General features: G+C 40.3%; 1 protein-coding gene across 2 annotated transcripts in view; it reads right to left on the bottom strand.

Annotated features, from left to right (window-relative positions):
- Nucleotides 1-17,015, bottom strand: part of TOP6BL (TOP6B like initiator of meiotic double strand breaks) — a 95,357-nt gene extending 78,342 nt beyond the window's left edge. For both annotated transcript variants that reach the window (XM_082340887.1, XM_082340888.1), the window contains exons 1-3: nucleotides 16,854-17,015; nucleotides 14,723-14,864; nucleotides 8,885-8,938 (exon numbers count right to left, since the gene is read on the bottom strand). In XM_082340887.1, coding sequence (XP_082197013.1) covers nucleotides 8,885-8,938; nucleotides 14,723-14,864; nucleotides 16,854-16,883 — 226 coding nt within the window. In that variant the 5' untranslated portion in view covers nucleotides 16,884-17,015. The remainder of the gene's footprint in view (nucleotides 1-8,884; nucleotides 8,939-14,722; nucleotides 14,865-16,853) is intronic.
- Between the last annotated feature and the right edge of the window lie 4,992 nt (nucleotides 17,016-22,007).

Consider the following 22,007-nt stretch of genomic DNA (forward strand, 5'->3'; position numbering starts at 1 on the left):
ACTCCAAAGCAGGATCCAGGCTAAAGGAGCACCTTCCATCATAGGCATCCTAGCCTCATAGCAGAAGAAAAGGAGCTATGACTGAAAAACACACTGGCTCTTAAAGCTTCTCCTGGAAGGTGGTGCACATTACTTCCATTCACATTTCACTGGCCCAAGCAAGTTACATGGCCCAGCCCATAGGGAGAGAAGAAAATATTTCAAACAAATAATAAAATCTAGCAAAATGGCCTCTGGAGTCAGGCAGGCTTCGGCTTTACTAGCCAGGTGCTCTTGGGAAAGTCCCTTATTCTCTAGAATCTATATACTGGAGATTATAGGGCCTACCTCCCAGTTGTGACAATTAAAATTAAATAACATATTTTTTTTAAGAAAAAGAAGATCTAAATAAATGATAAAGTATATCAACTCACAGAAACACTTAATACTATAAAAATGCTAATTGCTACCAAATTAACATACAAATTCAGAATAAAACAATCAAGATCACAATAAGATTTTTTTTTTTTTTTAAACATCTTTATTGAAGTATAATTGCCTTACAATAGTGTGTTAGCTTCTGCTTTATAACAAAGTGAATCAGTTATACATATACAATATGTTCCCATTTCTCTTCCCTCTTGCATCTCCCTCCCTCCCACCCTCCCCATCCCACCCCTCTAGGTGGTCACAAAGCACGGAGCTGATCTCCCTGTGCTATGCGGCTGCTTCCCACTAGCTATCTATTTTACATTTGGTAGTGTATATATGTCCATGACAATCTCTTACCCTGTCACATCTCACCCCACCCCCTCCCCATATCCTCAAGTCCATTCTCTAGTAGGTCTGTGTCTTTATTCCCGTCTTGCCACTAGGTTCTTCATGGCCTTTTTTTTTTTTTTTTTTTTTCCTTAGATTCCGTATATATGTGTTAGCATACTGTATTTGTTTTTCTCTTTCTGACTTACTTCACTCTGTATGACAGACTCTAACTCCATCCACCTCATTACAAATACCTCCATTTCATTTCTTTTTATGGCTGAGTAATATTCCATTGTATATATGTGCCACATCTTCTTTATCCATTCATCTGTCGATGGACATTTAGGTTGCTTCCAGGTCCTGGCTATTGTAAATAGAGCTGCAATGAACATTGTGGTACATGACACTTTTTGACCTATGGTTTTCTCAGGGTATATGCCCAGTAGTGGGATTGCTGGGTCGTATGGTAGTTCTATTTGTAGTTTTTTAAGGAACCTCCATACTGTTCTCCATAGTGGCTGTATCAATTTACATTCCCACCAACAGTGCAAGAGTGTTCCCTTTCCTCCACATCCTCTCCAGCATTTATTGTTTGTAGATTTTTTGATGATGGCCATTCTGACCGGTGTGAGATGATATCTCATTGTAGTTTTGATTTGCATTTCTCTAATGATTAATGATGTTGAGCATTCTTTCATGTGTCTGTAGGCCATCTGTATATCTTCTTTGGAGAAATGTCTATTTAGGTCTTCTGCCCATTTTTGGACACAATAAGATTTTTCATGGAACTTAACTAACTATAAAATTCATAGGCGGGACTTCCTTGGTGGCGCAGTGGTTGGGAATCCGCCTGCCAATGCAGGGGACACGGGCTCAAGCCCTGGTCCGGGAAGATCCCACATGCCGCGGAGCAACTAAGCCCGTGCGCCACAACTACCGAGCCTGCGCTCTAGAGCCCGGGAGCCACAACTACTGAGCCCACGTGCCACAAATACTGAAGCCCACGCGCCTAGAGTCCGTGCTCTGCAACAAGAGAAGCCACCGCAATAAGAAGCCCGAGCACCACAAAGAGTAGCCCCCGCCCGCCTCAACTAGAGAAAGCCTGCGCGCAGCAACGAAGACCCAAAGCAGCCAAAAATAAATAAATTTTTTAAAAAATTCATAAGCAAGATAATGGTTTTAAAAACCAAAGGCAGGGCTTCCCTGGTGGCGCAGTGGTTGAGAATCTGCCTGCCAATGCAGGGGACACGGGTTCGAGCCCTGGTCTGGGAAGATCCCACATGCCGCGAAGCGACTGGGCCCGTGAGCCACAACTACTGAGCCTGCGCGTCTGGAGCCTGTGCTCCGCAGCAAGAGAGGCCGCGATAGTGAGAGGCCCGCGCACCGCAATGAAGAGTGGCCCACGCTCGCCGCAACTAGAGAAAGCCCTCGCACAGAAACGAAGACCCAACACAGACAAAAATAAATTAATTAATTAATTTTTAAAAAAACCAAAGGCAATTCTGTAAAAAAATAAGGAGGGGGGATTTGCCCTATCATACAACAAGATTAATTCTAAAGCTTTAGGAAATAAGACTCTATAATACCGGCCTAGGGACAGACATAAAGACTAGAGCATCCAGAAACAGATCCAAGCATATATAGAGCCCTAGTTTATGAAAGAATAATAACACAAATTATTGGGGAAAGGAAAAGATTTAAATTAGATTCCTAACTTGTATCATAAATAAACATAAACTCTAGATTAATTATAATTATAATAATAATTAAATATCATTTAAAAACTTTAGAACTACTAAAAGAACTATTTAAAAGAATATCATGACTTCAGTGTAAAAAAGAATGGTCTCAAATCAATGATTACAGCTTCCACTTTAAGAAACTAGAAACAGAAAAGCAAAAGAGATCCAAAACAAGCAGAAGAAAGGAAAGAATAAAAATCAGAGTGAAAATCAATGAAATAGAATACAACAGAAAGAATATGGTTCTAGCGAGACTGATTAAACAAAGAGAAAGTGAGAAAGTAAGAGAGAACGAATATAAATCACCAACATCAGGAGTGAGAGAGGTGATATTGCTAGAGATTCTACAAGTGTTAGAAGGATAATAAGGGTATATTATGAACAATTTTATGCCAATAAATTTAACAACTTAGATGAAACGGACAAATTCCTTGAAAGGTACAAACTACCCACACTTACTCGAAAAAACAAAATAATCTGAATAGCCCTATAATTATCAAAGAAATTGAATTTGTGTTAAAATACTTCCCACAAAGGAAAAATCAGGCCCGGATGGCTTCCTTTGATGAACTGTACCAAATATTTAAGGAAGAAATAATACCTTCCACAGAAATTCTTCTAGACAATTGAAGAACAGAGAATACATCCTAACTCATTTTATAAAGTCAGCATTACTCTGATACCAAAATAAGACAAAGTCATTACAAGAAAAGAAAACTACAAATACTTCCTATGAACACAGATGGAAAAATTATTTTTTAAATGTCAGCAAATCGGGCTTCCCTGGTGGCGCAGTGGTTAAGAATCTGCCTGCCAATGCAAGGGACATGGGTTCGAGCCCTGGTCCGGGAAGTTTCCACATGCTGTGGAGCAACTAAGCCCGTGCGCCACAACTACTGAACCTGCGCTCTAGAGCCCGTGAGCCACAACTACTGAGCTTGCGAGCCACAACTGCTGAAGCCCACACGCCTAGAGCCCGTGCTCCACAACAAGAGAGGCCACCACAATGAGAAGCCCACACACCGCAATGAAGAGTTGCCCCCACTCGCTGCAACTAGAGAAAGCCTGTGCGCAGCAACAAAGACCCAACACAGCCAAAAATAAAAATAAACAAAATAAATAAATTTATTTTTAAAAGTTTTTTAAATAAATAAATAAAATGTCAGCAAATCAAATCCAACAATACATAAAAAGGATACATAATGCATCATGGCCAACTGGGATTTATCCCAGAAATGCAAAGTTGGTTTAACATTTGAAAATCAATGTAATTCACCATATTAACAGCCTAAAAAAGAAAAATCATATGATCTTCTCAATAAATGCATAAAAACATTCGATAAAATCCAACATCCATTCCTAATAAAAACTCTCAGCAAGCCAGGACTAAAAGAGAACTTCCTCAAACCAATAAAGGGCATATTTAAATATTAAAGAAACAAAAGAAGACAAATTCATTTATTTTAACTTCTCTTGATCTTCAGTCAATCTTCTCTTAATAAAATCTTGCCATGTGTTATGCAAATTTAGCAGCAAGAGACTATTTAGAATGTATCAAAAGCGTGAGGGTTAAGTGTGGACTCACAGGATAACCAATGACCTAAGTCCCCAAACTCTTCCCTTACTTCTAAACTTAATATCGGAGACTGAGGTAAGTCTCAGTTTCCTCATCCCTGAAACAGAAATGGTGATCACTTATGTCTGACCTATCTCTCGAGAATGAGGTCATGTCTACAAAACAAGCTCCCAGGAGAAAAAGCGTTAGATAAGTAGTGAGATTTGGAGTTGTTGATCTTGTAAGATATAAAAGAATAGATTTTAAATTTTTGATTATGAGAATCTCAGACTTTAAAAATATATATTAAGTCAGACATCCAAGAGTTCACCATTGTGAGTTTTTCACTCAATGCTGAGCAAGCCTGGACACATCAATCTCTCCAATGTATGAAAAGCACAACTACTGACTTCCATTCCCAACAAATTAACAAAAGGGACAAAACTAAATATTTTTCTTTTTAAATCTCCCTGATGCCATTTTGGAGGCTGAACTATCATAACTATGTAACCATACATCAACAGCAAAACTGTCTTCCCCACTTTCAAGGGTTGGTATTCCTATCTAGTCTTTTGAAGAAAACAAAGGTAAATTTTCTTACTTGGGAAAAATACATGAACGTTTTTTTAAATGATTGGCCAAACTGTATTTTAGTAAAGAGTTAAATTATGTCAATAAACATGGGAATGAGGAGATATTTAAAATAAGATTAAAAAACAAGTAAAAATAATATGACTAGGAGAGACAAAAAAAACAGTGAAATAAGGTATTGAGTATATACCTATATATATATATGGCTTTTTTCATATTCCTCCATCTCATCACTCTCTTCTACCCTTTCTTTTCCTTCTTTTCTTCACTAAAGTACAGACATGTTAGGAAGTAGCTTCTAGATCTGGGCAAGAAGGACAAGCTAAAACTATCCCGTTTCACCAAATAGATATTTATGATAGAATTAGTTCTACATAAATGGATAACAAATGAATATGTAAATGGATTTCTACATAAATGGATAACTATATGATGCAGAATAGTAGTACATATGTTAATATAAAGGAATGAGAATTTTTAAACACAGAAGAATTTATCTATCTTAATGAGCATCATCCTTCAAAGTGCAGAAGATTATTCTAATTGACAGAGGACCTCAAATCCTGTCTGAGGTGTTTTATTCTAATAAGCAATTGGGAGTCGTTATGGGAGGAACATAAAGCTGTGTTTAAATTAATATATAATTTAATAAATAATAATTCTACACTATAAAAGCATAATTAACCAAAAATTCAATTACATTAGATAATGTAGAAAAGAAAAGGAGAAGCCTCCCCTTCCCCTCAAAGAAAGCCAAAAATTTTAAGCCTGGAGAATTATGAAAATGTTAGTATCACTGAAAGGAATGGAGATTACACAGCAAGTTAGTTTAAGAAAATGAACCCTATTTTAGACATGTTGCACATGATATTCCAGAGGAACCCTCAAATGGAATAGCCCAATTGACAATCAAAGCTGGAAACACATTAGAGATAGAGACAAAAAAATGTCTCATCAACATAGAAATGATAGTTAAAGCCTTAAAAGTAGAAGATATCTGAAGTAAACGTAGAATAATGATGCAGAATAATAAAGGGAAGAAAGGCATATTGGTGACTGAACTTTAGGGAATATCCTCTGTGTTACCAAAGAAGCACTATGGTACTTATCACACTGTATTTTATTTTCAGAGGTACCTCTCACTATAACTTTCTTGTGGCAAGGTAGAGGTTCAATGAAGGTTTACTGGACAAAAGTTCAAACAGTTAGGGACCACAGACAAAAGAAAACTTAAAAAGAACATAAACCGTTAGAGAGGTAGAAAAACAGGGAGATTATCTTGGTCATCATTTATTAATCCAGCATAAATAAAACACCAAAAATATGAGCCTGTTTGTATAGGAACTGATCTGAAGTGGTCCAGATCCAGAGAAAAAGTACCTTGATACAACTCTGATAGAATAGATTGAAGAGTAAAGAAAACTGAAGCTGGATGGCTCTACAACAGTACAGTTCCCCTAAAGAGAGGGCAGACCTCTTTTTAGGCACTGAGAGAAATCAACTGAGCAATGAAGAGGATGACACAGCTAACAAACTGAATTCAGAGGCGTATTAATTTTGTACAGATATGTAATTCTTTAGCACTGGGAAATCTGATGGTTAATGAATCAGCCACCAGAGACTTCCTGATGAAGTTAATTAAATAGTGTAAAGATTTGTGAATGGACCAATTTAAAGCAGTTTGCTAATAATGTTATAGGAATGCTAAATAAATAACAATAGTAATAAAGGCATAATTAATGGTACATAAGTCAGGGAGCTAAGGAATTCAAATCTTAGTCTTGGACAGTTTCCTTTGTGAGCTTCACTGAGTCATTTTTGTTACTAATTAGTAAGAATAAATAGCATTATTGAGTGGAAGTTAATATCATGAGCCCTAATAGCTAGAGAGAAGACAGGCTAAAGTTGGCTACTAAATGTGATTGACTATGAGCAAATGACTCAGTTTTTATTGTGTATTTGATGTGCACTAGTTCCTCTTTGTACAAAAAGTTAGCCACCTCCACTTCATCACAAGGATATGAAAATAGACTAAATAAATATGCACAAAATTGCTTTGAGCTTTTAAAATAACAAATTAAAACTAAGTCAACGTGACACAAACTGTCTAAAGTTTGTATTAGCATAATAAATAGGTGGTTATTTCATAAACTATACTCAATACCTTCTCCCTAGTATTAACAATGATAATAAAACCATTTCCTTGTACTTACATGGCTTTTCACTGTTTTCAAAGCACTTTCACAAATATTAGTCAAAGAAGCAGCACTATGTATGATCTAAGCACTCATTGTGCAGTTTAGGTTTAAGGTGCAGGAAATATTCCTATCTCTTCCCTAGAGTTAATAACATATTCCCTTTTATTTTTATGAATTTTCATTTCTTTCAAAGCACTTTCACACATTTAACTGGAGCAGTGGCATTAAGAATGCCTTTCCACTCTTTGCATCATCTCAATGGCATAATCCAAAAAGAAAGAGAACTAAAGATTGACAAATAGACTAGATGATTTTGAGGCAGTCAACTCATGATTCTTAAAGTTGAATTCAGATTTTCTAAAAGTCTTAGAATTGCAGCAAACTCTCCAGGACAGTAAGCTGATTCTGTCTTTCTTCCAGGCATAGGCTTTGGGAGGCAGTATAATTAGATGATTAAGATATCTTAAATATGGCACTAAGGGGAGAAACCAAATCTATCATGTTCACCACTGTAACCCCTCTGTGTCAAGCACAAAGCTCAGCACACAGTAAATGCTCAATAAATCATCATTTTGATTATTACTACAGGGAGAACATTCTACCCAAGCTCCCACAGAACATCTGTTATGGAGCTAAGAACAAAAATCTCTATTTTTTGTTTTATTACTTTTCCTCCACAATTACTGCTTTTAAATGTGTGCACACCAAGCAGAATCTAAACAAATTAGGACCATAGAGCAAAAAGCTGAGGTTTATTAAGAATCCAGTGTACAGACAGCTGGAAGGTAGATTCAGAGGGCCAAGACAATTTCATAGGCGAAAGGGAATACACCTGATGACCCTTAAATTAACAAGCAAGCACTTTTAAATCCCCATGTTTAAACTAAACGTTACTTCAAATAAGAAGTTTCAAAAGGTAGAATTGTTTCCTATATGTTTATGTCTTTAGTCTTTCATATTGTGAGCTGCAAAAAAATAGTTTCTTCTTTTCTTTGATAAGACCAAGATAAAGGAAGGTACTTTGGTTTATGCAGTAATTGAGTTGCTGGAAATTTGGGTATAAATTAAAATTATAAATTGATTGTATTTTAAACAGCATTAAGAAACCCTGCTATTTAAAAATGTCCAATGGTAATACATTTCACAAACATTTACTTTATAACATTATACCCTTCTAATGTAGCTTTTTGATTGTTTCTATATCTAATATATAGCATATTTTCGTAAAGCAGTGACAAACATAAGTCAAAAAAAACCCACCACAGTTAATTAACTGTACTCCAATATAAAATAAAAAGTTTAAAAAAACCCACCACAATCTACTTATATTCCAGGTTTAGTTGGGGAAATTTCTTTTAAAAAATTGTTTTGTAAAATTTGTTAATTAACCACTCATTAGGAAAAGACAGACCCATTAGATAATATTTACAAGCCACACAACCATAAAACATAAAAATGAAAGCACAATGGTTCTCAAATCATTTTGGTCTCCTTAAAATAATGTACGTATGTCCTTTGGTTTTAGGTTACTCTCAAATCAAAGGAAAGAACCTCTAAAACTAAGGTCACTGAGAACTCCTAAACCATAAACTTTGGCATGTGGAAAACAGTATTAATACCAGCCAAAATCTTTTATAGTAAAAGCATTCTCCATATATTATTTCTTTGAGGTAGATGGGAACAAATACTTTACTAAAACTTGTATTTTACATCTGGGAAAATTCTGCCTGAGGTTGTATAGAGAGTATTCAGAGAAGCTACAGTGACCTAGGTATCTTGTCTTAGGTCTATACAATTTTCCTGTATCTGTACAATTTTATAGATCATCTTTCAGCAGGATTTTCAGATAAATTACAGGATAAACTGCTGCATGGATGCAAATATACTAAAAAAGTATTCACTGTTTACCTGAAATTCAAAGTTAAGTGAGTGTCCAGTATTTTTATTTGCTAAATCTGACAACTCTATCTTTCAGTATATGTTAAGTTTGTTTCAGAAAATACTAAATTTATTGACAGGAAGAGATTTAATCTTGTGGAAGATGGGTAATTCTTTACCTTTTAGGAACTTCTTGAGGACCAAACCGCCAAAAATGCTTCCTGCAGAAGCAACTGTAAGAAACAGAATACAAAGAAGTATCATAAATAAAGCAATTCAATGGATTTCATCTAAAGAATCATATGGGAGCCTGAAATCATTGTTTATAAATACAGAACATTAAAAGATGGTCACTACTAATGAATTCAGTAAAAATGGAGGCACCAAAGAATTATTATGAGGCTACAACTGTTCAGGGGCAGAATAACTTCTTAGAGATGAGAACCAAATAGCAACTCTTTTTACCTATATTAAACACCAGGGCTGCCTCTTTGGATATTACTATTCCCGATAGAAAAGGATCATAGGAAGACCACAGACTGTTGCTAGTAATCAGAGTATATTGTGCCAATAACTCAGATTCCAGTATGAGATTCAATTAAAATTTTTGGCCTTTCTTTTAACCAATTTACTCTTTAGTAAATTTACTCTTTACTAGACTATCAGGTAAGAATTATCTGTACCTAGAGTTCTAAATCTGAACATTTGGGCACTTAGAGCAGTAATTCTTCAGGGAAAGAGGGTAAGGGAGGAAGCAGGCACCTAAGAGGGGGGAAAAGATCAGAATCACCTGGAGGCTTTTTTCCCAAATAGAACATGCCTTCCCCCAGAGTGATGCGACCCCGTAGTTAAGAATCTAAGAACCACTGCCACAAGAACCAATGGAAATGTGTCTATCCCTCAAGAAATATGTATTCTTCAGGCAGGAAAAAAAGGTTGAGAAACACTGATCTAGGGTGAGAGGCAATACCATTCTCTAAATGTGTGCTGTCCAATACAGTAGCTACTAGCTACATGAGGCTATTTAAATCTAACTAAATATATCAAATGAGAAACTCCATTCCTCAGTCACACTAGCCACATTTCAAGTGTTCAATAGCCAAGTGTGGCTAATGGCTACGGTATTGAACAGCATAAAGAACATTTCCATCATCACAAAAAGTTCTATCAGATAGCATTGCTCTAGATCTCCAGATTTTGAATGATTCTGGATAAATGACACATATTTCAAAAGGCTTGAGCCCAGGTAGCATAGAATATTTAACAAAAACAATCTTTTTTTTTTTTTTTAAACTTAGTGTTCCTCACAGGTATACACTGATTCTGACCTAAAGGAGTGGGTGATTGTGATTGGGACAGGGATGGAAGGTGGTAGCAGGCCGACACCAGTGATTAGTGAGGAGCTAGAATATCAACAAGAAACAAACCACAAACTGTATGTCTCACAGTGTGTCCATGATGTTTCTCAACTGCGTATATCACACTGTTCCAACAACCTTTCTTAGTTGTAACAAGTATCATATCAACAATTGTTGAAAATGGGTCACTTTGGGTGAACATGTGCAGGGAGAGCAATCATTCTGCCTTTTCCACACCCAACCCAGCCCCAAATTTTCAGCTACGCTTCTAATCTTTCTGTATTAAATAAAGTGCTACCCTTCAAATGCAAAGATGACAGAACACATATTTTTAAAGCAACAGCATTCTCCCAAATTCTCTTTATAGAACAGAAGATGATTTTTAAAAAAGCTACGAGGTCAAATATGTTTGGGAAATGCTATATACTACAGCCCATTTTTAAAGATTCACAGTCCGTGCTTGCATATTAAAGGTTCTGAGAAGATCTAAAGTAACAAAACTCATTTGATTTTAACCAGCATTCCTCAAGTTTAGATGACTGCATAACTCCTTTCTCATAATTTATATAAACATCCTGTAGCACACATTTTGGGAAACACTGCAGTAAATAATATTTGTTAAAGCCTTCAACAATTACTGATAGGAAAAACTATTGGGTTGGCAAAAAATTTCCTTCAGTTTTTAAGTAAAAATAAAAGACACTTTTCATTTTACCAAGAACTTTATTGAACAACGTATTCACCGTTTTGTTCCACTACCTTCTGCCACTTTTCAAGCAACTTCATAATTCCATCTTCCCAAAACTTTTTATCTTTTTGAGCAAAGAACTGGGCCAGGTGCCTTTCACAGTCTTCAAGGGAATTGAAATTCTTCCATTAAGAGACTTCTGTAAAGACCAAAATAAATGGAAATCCAAACGTGCAATGCCTGGTGAATACAACGGATGAATCAGAACTTCCCAGCCAAGCTGTACAGTTTTCATCTGGTCATCAAAGAAACATGTGGTCTTGCGTTATCCTGATGGAAGATTATGCATTTTCTGTTGACTAATTCCGGACGCTTTTCAGAGTGCTGCTTTCAGTTGGTCTAACTGGGAGCAGTATTTGTTGGAATTAATTGTTTGGTTTTCTGGAAGGAGCTCATAATAGAGGACTCCCTTCCAATCCCACCATATACACAACATCACCTTCTTTGTATGAAGACCAGCCTTTGGTGTGGTTGATGGTGGTTCATTTCGCTTGCCCCACGATCTCTTCCATTCCACATTATTGTACAGTACCCACTTTTCATCTCCTGTCACAATTTGTTTTAAAAATGGAATATAACATTCGTTACGTTTAAGTAGAGAATCACATGCGGAAATACAGTCAAGAAGGTTTTTTTCGCTTAACTTACGTGGAACCCAAACATCAATGCAATTAACATAACCAAACTGGTGCAAATGATTTTTTTTTTTATTTATTTTTGGCTGCGTTGGGTCTTCGTTGCTGCGTGCGGGCTTACTGCAGTGGCTTCTCGTGTTGCAGAGCATGGGCTCTTTGCACGCGGGCTTCAGTAGTTGCGGCACATGGGCCCTAGAGTGCGTGGGCTCAGTAGTTGTGGCTCGCGGGCTCTAGAATGCAGATTCAGTAGTTGTGTGTGGCGCACGAGCTTAGTTGCTCAGTGGCATGTGGGATCTTCCCGGACCAGGGATCGAATCCATGTCCCCTGCATTGGCAGGTGGATTCTTAACCACTGCACCACCACGGAAGTCCTGCAAATGACTTTCAACACTTGATTTGGATATTTTGAGTATGTCGGCTATCTCCTGTGTAGTATAATGTTGATTGTTCTCAATTAATGTCTTGATTTGATCCCTATCAACTTCAACAGGTCTGCCCAACCGTGGAGCATCGTCCGGTGAGAAATCTCCAGCACGAAACTTCACAAACCACTTTTGACACATTCAATCAGTCACAGCACCTTCTCCATACACTGCACAAATTTTTTTGCGTTTCAGTTGTGTTTTTACCTTTCTTGACATAATAAAGCATAATATGCTGAAAATGTTGCTTTTTCTTCCATCTTTGATATTAAAATGGCTACACAAAAATTCACCAATTTTGATGTTTTTTTTAAATGCACGCTGATATGACAGCTGTCACAATACAATCTAACAAAATTGTTTTGAATGAAGTTAAAGACAACTAAACACTACTAGAGCCATCTTACAGAAAAAAACCAAACAAACCTTTTGGCCAACCTAATATATACTCATCTCTCAGCTTCTCACAGATGGATCATTCCAGCAACAAAATTTTCTGGTTTGTTGTGAGTTGCATTTTGTGCCTCTAAAAGAGATTTTGAAGAACTAAGGCCCATTACTTGTGAATATGACCTTACGTGGAAATAGGGTCTTCATAAATGTCATCAAGATGAAGTCATACTGGGTTAGAGTGGCCCTAAATCCAATTGGCGTCCTTATAAGAAGGCCATGTGAAGACACAAACACAAGGGAGGACATTACATGTAGACAGAGACAGAGATTGGAGCAATATATCTACAAGTCAAGAAACACCAAGGGCTTGCTGGCAACTACCAGAAGCTAGGAGAGAGATAAGGAATAGATTTCTCCCTCAGAGCCTCCAGAAGGAACCAACCCTGCTGAGATCCTGATTGTGGGTTTCTGGCCTTCATAACTGTGAGAGAATAAATTTACTTTGTTTTAAGCCACCCGGTTTGTGATACTTTGTTACAGCAGCCCCAGGTTCAGTTCCCAGCCCTAGCCCAATGACACCAATCCACACTTTCAGGTAAAGATGACAGATTGAACATACACATCTACTTTTACTCCCTCCTGAAATCTCAATAAAATGGAAAAGGAGTATTTTTTAAAGGAATAAACCCACAAAGATAGAAAATAAGAGAAAAAGATTATTATAATAATATTATAGAAACAGAAAAGCAGAAGGACTAGTGGGAAAGGATTTCAGACTCAAGACCTGAAAAATTGAATTATAAGCCAAAAAAGGGAAAAGTGAAGAAACGACACCAATTATACAACAAAATCCCCAAAGACTCAAAAATGGCAGTATTAGGAACCTCTGGAAGTAGGAGTGGGAGCCAAAATAAGGAGTCAGCTGAAAAAATGAATTTAAGAAGTAGTCAGATCTTTAGATTCCCTTCTCCACTCAGCCGTCTAAGGACTGGCCCTCCCTAACCTTGGTGAGGGGTTGGGGGGAGGTTATTCTTTGAAAAGATAGAAGCATGGGTCTCTGGGCTGGGAACTAAAGTTGTACTAAAAACAAACGGATTGAGTGAACATAAACACTGAATGCTAAGATACAACCCCCCCCCACTCCCCCCACCCCAATCCCTCAATCCCAGAATGCTGGCAATCTGGCTTTTTATCCACCTGGTGAAAGACTCTGAACATATGCATAGAAAAATCTAGAAGAATATATATTGAATGTTAATAATTATCTCAAGAGGTGAGATTACTGAAGAGTCTCATTTTCCATAATATATGTTTCTGTAATGTTATAATGTTTAATGACAAGCACGTATCGCCTTTCCTCCTGTCAAAAAAATAATTAAAATAATAAAGAGACAATAAGCAGAAGAGAAAGGCCCCTTATACTAGATGGGCTGAAGAGGTCCATTAGGCTCAAAATGTCTACAGAATTCAGTTTCTTGCCAAAAGCTATTGTGGCTCAAGTCCCTTTGAGTGAAATCAACCCTGCCACCTTGAGCACAGTTTACTGGATCAGAATCAATGCACAAGCTAAGAGAACCATATGCAGACCAATATCACCCTAGCCATGTAACTAACCACCTCTCTCACGAATGGTGGGAACTCTGTCCAATCAGAGTGGAGTTCATGTGGAGTAACAGCAAACCAAACTATCATACCCCTCTTGAGGATGTTTACTGCTAGGTAAACAAAGAGAAGGCAGGTCGTTCCAGTTCAGGTGAGAAAATGTCTTGTAGAGCCTAAAGTACTATCCAGTCTCAACTGGGACTCAGGGTGACTCCTCTAAGGCTGATGGGACAACTTCATTCCAAAGTATTCTTCCATAAACCTACACACACACACACACACACCCAAAAAACAGTCAGACAAAAAAGTTATCACTTCACAAGTTCAAGAAAATTGTGTCAGGGCCACTCAGTGCATCAGCTTTCCAAGAGTACAGGCAAAAATGATGAAAGAGTAAGAGCCAGATGGAAGAGATATATATTTTCAAATTAACTGCAAGTTAGAATTATCAAAGTATGCACCATTCATCATTTAATTTCTTTTTTTTTTTTGGCTCTTTTCCAACTACCAAAGGCTGGACATGAATGAAAGAGGATACAAAATTCAATGTAATATAATTTAGCTATGAAAAAGGAGGTTAAAACCAAGAGCAAGAGTTAGATTGTTTCTGAGCAATCTAAACTTAAACCAGTAAAATAAATAATCCTTTGATAAGTCATCCTACTCACCTTTCCTGTATGACATATTTGTAAATCTATCACCAGATACTTACTTCATAATCACTTAAGTTTAATTATGGAACAACTCTGGAGTAATAACATAATAAAAGATTATGACTAATTGAAATGTTTAAATAAACTATAACATAAATCATGACAAAACAAAGATAGAAATCAATATTTTTTCTTCCTCCACTTACTAGTTGTTACACAATGAAGAGTATTTGCCTGGTGCTTAGAATTTAATGCTTCTATGGAAATCACTAGCTCTCCTTCTAGCAATGCTCCCTTTGATATTCTTGCTGTTTCACACCTCCAGTGAATAATTAAATATTTCAGTATCTGAAAAGGGCACAATTCAAATAAAACACAACCTTCTTTTAAAAATCATGGTAATAATAAACTTGTATGACACAGTTAAATTAATAATTCTCATTTCCAAAAACTAATATTCTTGCTTGCAAAATGCCAGATTTACAATTGTTAAGAACAAAGCATTGTGTCTAAACAGAAGAAACAGCTAGGTGAGTGACATAAAAAAGGAGACAGCGAAATTCAACACAATGTCCAAGACAGGAAATGGAGACAAAAAATTGCTTTAGTCAAAGGATAAGTTCATCTGGAAATAATAATTTGAAAAAATTAAGTGGGAGTTTGTTTTTCCTGTTTTATTTTTTTCTTCTCCCTAAATAAAAGCCAACATGAAGATTATGAATAAGAATGGCATCTGCTTGTGAATCACCTTTACCTTTCATTAAATCAACACTTCTGAGGGTCAGAATACTAGGTAAGAGCACTGGCTCCAGAAGCAGATGCCTGGGTTTGAATCTCTGATGAGCCAAACACTAGCATGTGACCTTGCGCAAATTACTTAACTTCCCTGTACCTCAGCTTCCTCATTTATAAAAATGAGGACAAATCTACCACATACAGCAGCTGCTGAATGTAAACAAAACAATATGTGCAAAATGTTTAACACAGTGCCTGGTATATAGTAAATGCTTAATAAATATTAGCTATTATTTCTAACAAATTCATCTGCACACAATATTTTAAGTTTAACAGGTCTCCACGATATCTTGGTAAAACATTCAATCTTGATGAGACAATTTTAAAATAAAACATATTGTATTTAATTTCCATTACTATTTATGAAAGTAGACTTTCACTTCCACACTGAGGTACCATAGCAAAAATTATTACCCCGCCCCCCCCCCCACTTTCTTTTTAAAGGCAGGGAGATCCCAGCATGAGAACTTGGGAACTAAGATCCCAATTTGTACCAGTTTGTAAGAAAGGTTTCCAGGCATTTCTACAGCCTAACACTTTCCTTCACACATCCTCTGCCTTACTGTGCTCCCTCTGTTCAGATTTTCCCGCAGTTTCTTTATCCACAATGAGAGAGCAGTTGGGAAGAGAACACCAGCCTGTGAGTCAGAAGCTCTGGGTTCTATGCTAGGTTCTGTCATCTGTAAAATCTAAACCTCCAACTCTCTCTGATAACAAAGAAGGCAGGAAGACTGGGAGAACTCGAGGTGCCTTCAGGTCAACCCCTTGTGGCCTCTGGTCCTATTTCACCTGTCTAGCAGTTACGTACTAGCAGTTAATCTGTCTAATACGAGGCCAGTAGTTAAGAATTCAATAATGTAAGGCTGTAAAAACGCTGTCATGAACGAACAAAGGTGGCAAGTCGGGGCCAGGGGTTCAGTCCCACCCCCCAGAGCATCTCTGACGCGTGGTGTGGTCCGAGCTGGGTGAGTGAGGCCTCCGAACCTCAGCCTCTCATCAGGCAGCTGCTCTGGGACCTGACCCAGGAATCCCCTCCACACCTCGGCTGACCCGCGGGCCGGATACGGCTTTCCCTCGCTCCCACTTTGCACCGGATGGCCCCGACTTCCCCGCAGGTCGCCCACCCCTGCTTTCTGCTCGCCCTCCCGGCACGGGCGGGTCCTCCTGGTCTGGCATCCGGGCTCGAACCTGGGCGTCCGCTGAGGTTTGGCAAACACTTGAGCTGCCTGAGCCTCGGTTTCCTCAGCTGTCAGGTGGGGGCGACACCAGCGCTCAGAGGACGGCCATGCCACCCACTGACTAAATTCTCCTCACTGAGCACCCCGCGGGCTTTACTGCCCAGATGCTCCCACGCCCCACTTCTCTTCTGCTCCTCACAACCCCGCGAGGGACACGCTGACTTTCACCGAATCCTATCATTCCCGAACCTTCCTTCTCCCCCTCAGGCAAAGCCAGACCCCTCTGCCCAAACTTCGCGGCCTCCTCACGAGGCCCGTCTCCTCAGAGTGTCCTCCTCCGCTTTCACTCCCTTCCCGGCATCACCTCGCAGACGGCCACGGCCGTCCCCTCCATTCCGCTCGGCGAGCAAGAGCGACGCCCAATCGCTGGGCGCCCGCCAGGGATTCGACCTCCGCTCGCGCCCACGCCCACGCCCACGCCTGGCCGCGCGACGCCGTCCCTTCCCGCCCGCGCGTGCGCGCGCGAGCCCCGCCCACCGGTTCGCCGCGCCTGCGCACTCAGCGCCGCCTGCCCCGCCCCTCCCCCCTGCGGGGAGCCGCCAGGACCTGCTAGGAGTGGTCCGGAGGGTGCCCGCGGTAGAGGCTGGCCGTGGGCCGGCCGCTGGGCAGGCCGCGGGGTTGGGGGGAGCCCGCGGGTGGCAACCGAGGCTGCAGGCGAGCAAGAATGAGGACAGGCCACCACTCCTCCCTTCCTCCCGAAAGAACTTTCCCACGGTCCCAGCGCGAGACCTCAGCGCTTTGCCTCCGCCGGGAGAGGGGCTGCCGGTGCCGGAAGCGGGATCCCCAAACCGGTGCTTGACCTCCAAACAGTCTCACCTCCTGAGGGGACTGCCCCAGGTGCCCCAGGCCAACCTCTGGTTTCCCAACCTTGTTAAGTTAAAAAAGAGTTAAATCTGAATTTCAGATTTTAAAAAATAATAATAATAAAACACAATTTTTTAGTCATACGTGTATCCCAAGCAATATTTGGAACATACGTATACTAAAAAAACATTCGTTCTTCTGAAATTCAAGACTGGGCGTCTTGCATTTTATCTGGCAACCTGTCCCAAGCAGATTCCCAGCTTAATCCCAGGGTGCCCAGCCAGCCCCTAGGCAGGATCTGGAAGGGAACAAGCCCCCCACGTTTGTGCACTAAATATGCCAACGACAGGACCTGGATTTCTTAGGCTCCAGGTGACAGAAGCTCCGGGGTTTTCCAAGAGCATTCCCAACAGATCGGAAGGTAGTCCTCCAGACTCCAGCTGCTGAACTCAGGGCTTTTCAGGGAGGAGCGTGGTAAGAGGGGCTTGAGCCCAAACTGATGATTTGGCAGTTGGTTCCTCAGGCATCTGGAAGAAAACTGGTGAGAGAGAGTCCTGCCTGGCAAAGCGTTGCCCAAAGAGAAGGGTGGTGCAGGGTGTTGGCTGCTTTCCTTCAACGAAAATTCTTCCACCCCAGCTCCAGAAAGCCAGAACTGGGCAGAAAGGCAGGGGAGCTGGCAGAGTGCCTGTCCAGTACACAACCTTGGTGCTACTCCAGAGGACATGACTCTTGAGACCTGAATCATATAGCCTTGTCCATCTTTGCTCAGCACTGTTGACCACCCTCCCCATCTCTGTTGCTCAATAGGTAGATCTATTGCAGAAAGGTGGCTTTTATTTATGGAAAATTCATCATAATACCATCTCGGACTTGATATGAGAGCTGACTTTTGGGGAATCGTTGGAGCCTTCCTCTCCCTTTCACTCTCTTCTCTCTCGGGTGTCCCCTTTAGGAAGGGGAGTTGCCAAGGGGAAGGGAGCTAAGATTGAATGACTACCTGTTGTAGGATACCACTGGCTCTTTACATCAATTTTGTCTACCCTCACAAGTATCTTGTGAGATAGTTGTTATCTTCACTAATTGATGGGTGAGAAACCAAGATGCCGAAGATGGCTCTTTAAAATATTTCCCATGGAGAGTGTTGGCTCAGCAGAAAATGCCCCACCTTGAGGATGACACTGGGAAGGAAGGGTGGAGGAACAGCTGCCAGTGTAGAAGTACTTCAAGTGAGTTGGTCGTCCTGCTTCCAGCCCTTGGCCTTGAAGTGAGCATCAGGGATGAACATGCAGTGGAATACCCAGTACCATCCTAGAGGCAGGGGAGGCCTAACAGAGGTGGCCAGGGACAGAGCCAGATGTAGGCAGAAGTGAGGAAGGGAGCCTGTGATCTGAGGGCCTGCCATCAGGATTGCCACCACATAAACCATTGTAGTCCGCAAAGTTTGATGCAGGCTTGCCATGTGGTGGGCACCTACTCTGTGCTAAGTGGTCTTCACCTTTCCTTTATCTTAAGTAATCCTCCCAATCTTGTAAGGGAAGTGTTATTATCATTGTTTTATTAATGATGAGAATGAGCTTCCAAGAAGAGGTTGTATGACACTGAGTTTGTAAATGGCAGAGCCAGAATCTGAAAGAAAAATCTCTTAACCACTCTTTCCTTCTCCCACGTGGTTGTGACCTGCCTAACTGCTGGTCTCAGAGTTCTGTAGTACAGGGACATTAACATTACCATGAGAAGCCAACCCCTCCGTGCAAAAGCTAAGACAGTGAACTCAGGTACCCTCATCTCCCTACAAACTAAGGCTTGGATGAGCCACAGTTCCCACCCTTCTTTCACCCATCAGTGTGTGCCCCCATCCTGTTTGAGGTCTAGTAACTAACATACTATTGGACTGACTCCACATTATTAAAACTGTTTTTACTCAGACCCCATCCTCAGAGCAGTGGAGTGTTAGAGCCAGAAGGGATTGTAGTACAGGTTATCAGTGATCCCCAGTAGATGAAAAAATTTGAGGCCCAAAGAAATGAAATGACCTGTGTGAGGTTAAGGTCACCTTAGTCAACCAGGTCAACCAAGGAGCCTGTGGATGCTGCTTTGGACATCTTCAGCCCTGGAGTGCAGGGTCATATTACCAGTGTCTTCAGAGGGCCAGTTCTCCCCTGTCCTTAGACTTAGTGGCATATTGACTCTGTTTGCATTCCTCCACCTACCTCAGGATTTGGATTACTGTTGCATGCCCACTTTGGGACATGCTGTTTATTCTGAGAAGAAATGCCCTGTCTGGCCAAAAGAGCCCCGGATTGATTCTGACCCAAACCCAAGGGTTTGAATGGAGCCAGAACATCCTAGGGAATGCTACCAGGTGAACAGTGACATTTTAGGAACTGTTGAGCTGTCTTCCCCTTTTGAATGTGCCCTCTCTGTGTATATCATTCCTGGATACTTCTTAGGAGCTACCTTGTTCTCAGGCTCCCCCTACAGCATTCAAAGGCCCTGAAGAGATGACCTTAGGCACTTACGTGGAAAATATCCCTGATGTCCCCCTTATCAGGTTGTTGCAAAATTAAGTCCACTTGAGTAGTCTCTTTCCCCCTGGGAATCTGTTGAGAGCCTGCTTCTCATATAGGCAATAGGAAAGGGTTAACTGCCTCTCTCGGGTCCTGAGCCAAGTCTGTGCCCCACCAGTTCCCATAACCGGGTTTCCTGAAATGGAGCAGGTCCCAGGTGCCTCTCCACTAATCACATCCCTGAAAATGGGGCCAGGAAGCTCAGATTAGCTCATCCCTTCACCTTCTTGAGGCCTTCTCCACCTGGAGCATAGAATCTGGGGCAGCTTCACGACTCACCTCCCTCTGCTTCCCTATCAGGGGTCAGAAAGGGATATTCTCGCAGAGGAATATTAGATTATGGGGGGCACTAGAGTCTATAGTGGTGCTGACTTTTGTGCCAATTCTTGCACTACAGCAAAGGAAAGATTCTCCCCCCAAGACGATATCACTGTTTGTATAACTAGAGTATTTCTTCTTCACCCCATTCCCTATGTTTTCTTCCTCTCCTTCTTAGAATGACTGGCTATGATACTGGGTAGCTTCCTGTTTTTCCTGGCTGACGATCACCCTTTGCACAGAATCTCTGATTTCTCATCTACTAGTAGTAGGTTCTGGGGCCAGCCCAGGAGAGCATTCCTTTCCTGTTAGTGTCTGGTTTCTCCTCTTTCTAGATAACCCATAACATCTATATCACAAAGTGGTTCTGCTCTCCGTAATTGGCTTTTTACTTTCTCTCTAGGCAGAGCTGGCTTTGTCCTGCCAGCTGGTGTCCACCGGAAGGGAAGTATTCTTTGTAGCAAAGAAGACTCAGGAATGGAAACAGCAGTGTGATCTGGTCACATATGGCCAAGTAAACCAATTGATTCAAAGGCCAGATGATCAACTTTACTTGAAAGACAAGTAGGCTAACTGGGACAAAGAATCTTCTTCTAGGTGCTCCGTTAAAGAGGACACTGGTTGCACACGTTCAGTCTTGGTTCACTTGTTGTATGATTACAATACTCTGAAGTATTTTTCCAAGAATGCTGGTGTACGAAGTCTTTAAAGCTAGTAATATGGAAACTTGGTTGAGCTTATCTTTCACTGATCTCCGAAGTTGACTTGATTTTCACCCATTCTAGCTTTAAGGCCGCTTCTATCTTCTGTTTCCCCAACTTTCATTCTCACCAGTTGAGAAAAGCCTGTGGGATCAAAAGTCTAAAAGGGTCAGGATGTCTTCATTCTTTTCCCATTTTACTAGTCACTTTAGTTGTTATGTTCTAGTTTTCCACAACTAAAATAGGAAAATTCTCCCAGGAATATGGTTAAAATAACATCTGTGAAACAATTGGAGAGTTTTAGAATCTTTAAATTAGAACAAATCTTAGAATTCATTTAATCTAGTACTTCCCAACCAGAGGAGCAATATTTTTTCCAATTCATTTCCTTTATCTCCACCCCTCCTCCTGAATAGCCTCTCTCTACCTCCTTCCTCAACCTATTCCTGGTATCCAAGGCAGAGAATTGATCTAGTTTGCATATTTGGTGTATTTAGGGTTGGGAAATACCTCCCGAATTTCATGCAAGAGTCATTCCAACTGTCCTGACAAGTTGATACCTAGCTTTTACTTGAATTGTTGAATTTGCTTGAATTGATGAATTTACTTGAATTGTTGGGAAAGATGCCACCTCAGAGGCAATCCATTCCAGTTTTGGACAGCAGTGGTTTGGTAGAGTTTTCCATTATATTGAACTGAAATCTCCCCTGCTGTATCTTCCACCCATTGGTCCCAGCTCTGCCCTTTGAAACCACGGAGAATTCATCTAATCCTTTTATAAAGGGTAGAGGGGAATACCCAGAATTGTTATTGTTAACTTGTCACAGTGGTTCAGACCTGGCCTGAATGATTGTATTACAGATGTCCCTTGCTTTATACACTAGCTATGTTCCTAAAACGTGTAAACCCAGTTTTGTGTGAATCAAATCATTTTAAACATACTGGGAAACTGACTGTCTGAAAGGAACCCTGTTATCAGTTCTTTCATTAACTAAAAATTCCTTTTGTAATGCAAATAACCACCCCCTCCCCGCATTTAACCTTTTTTGCAAGTCTAGATTTTCATAC

The sequence above is a fragment of the Balaenoptera borealis genome, assembly GCF_965194805.1.
Source record: "Balaenoptera borealis genome assembly, chromosome: 11".
NCBI classification, from domain to species: Eukaryota; Metazoa; Chordata; class Mammalia; order Artiodactyla; family Balaenopteridae; genus Balaenoptera; species Balaenoptera borealis.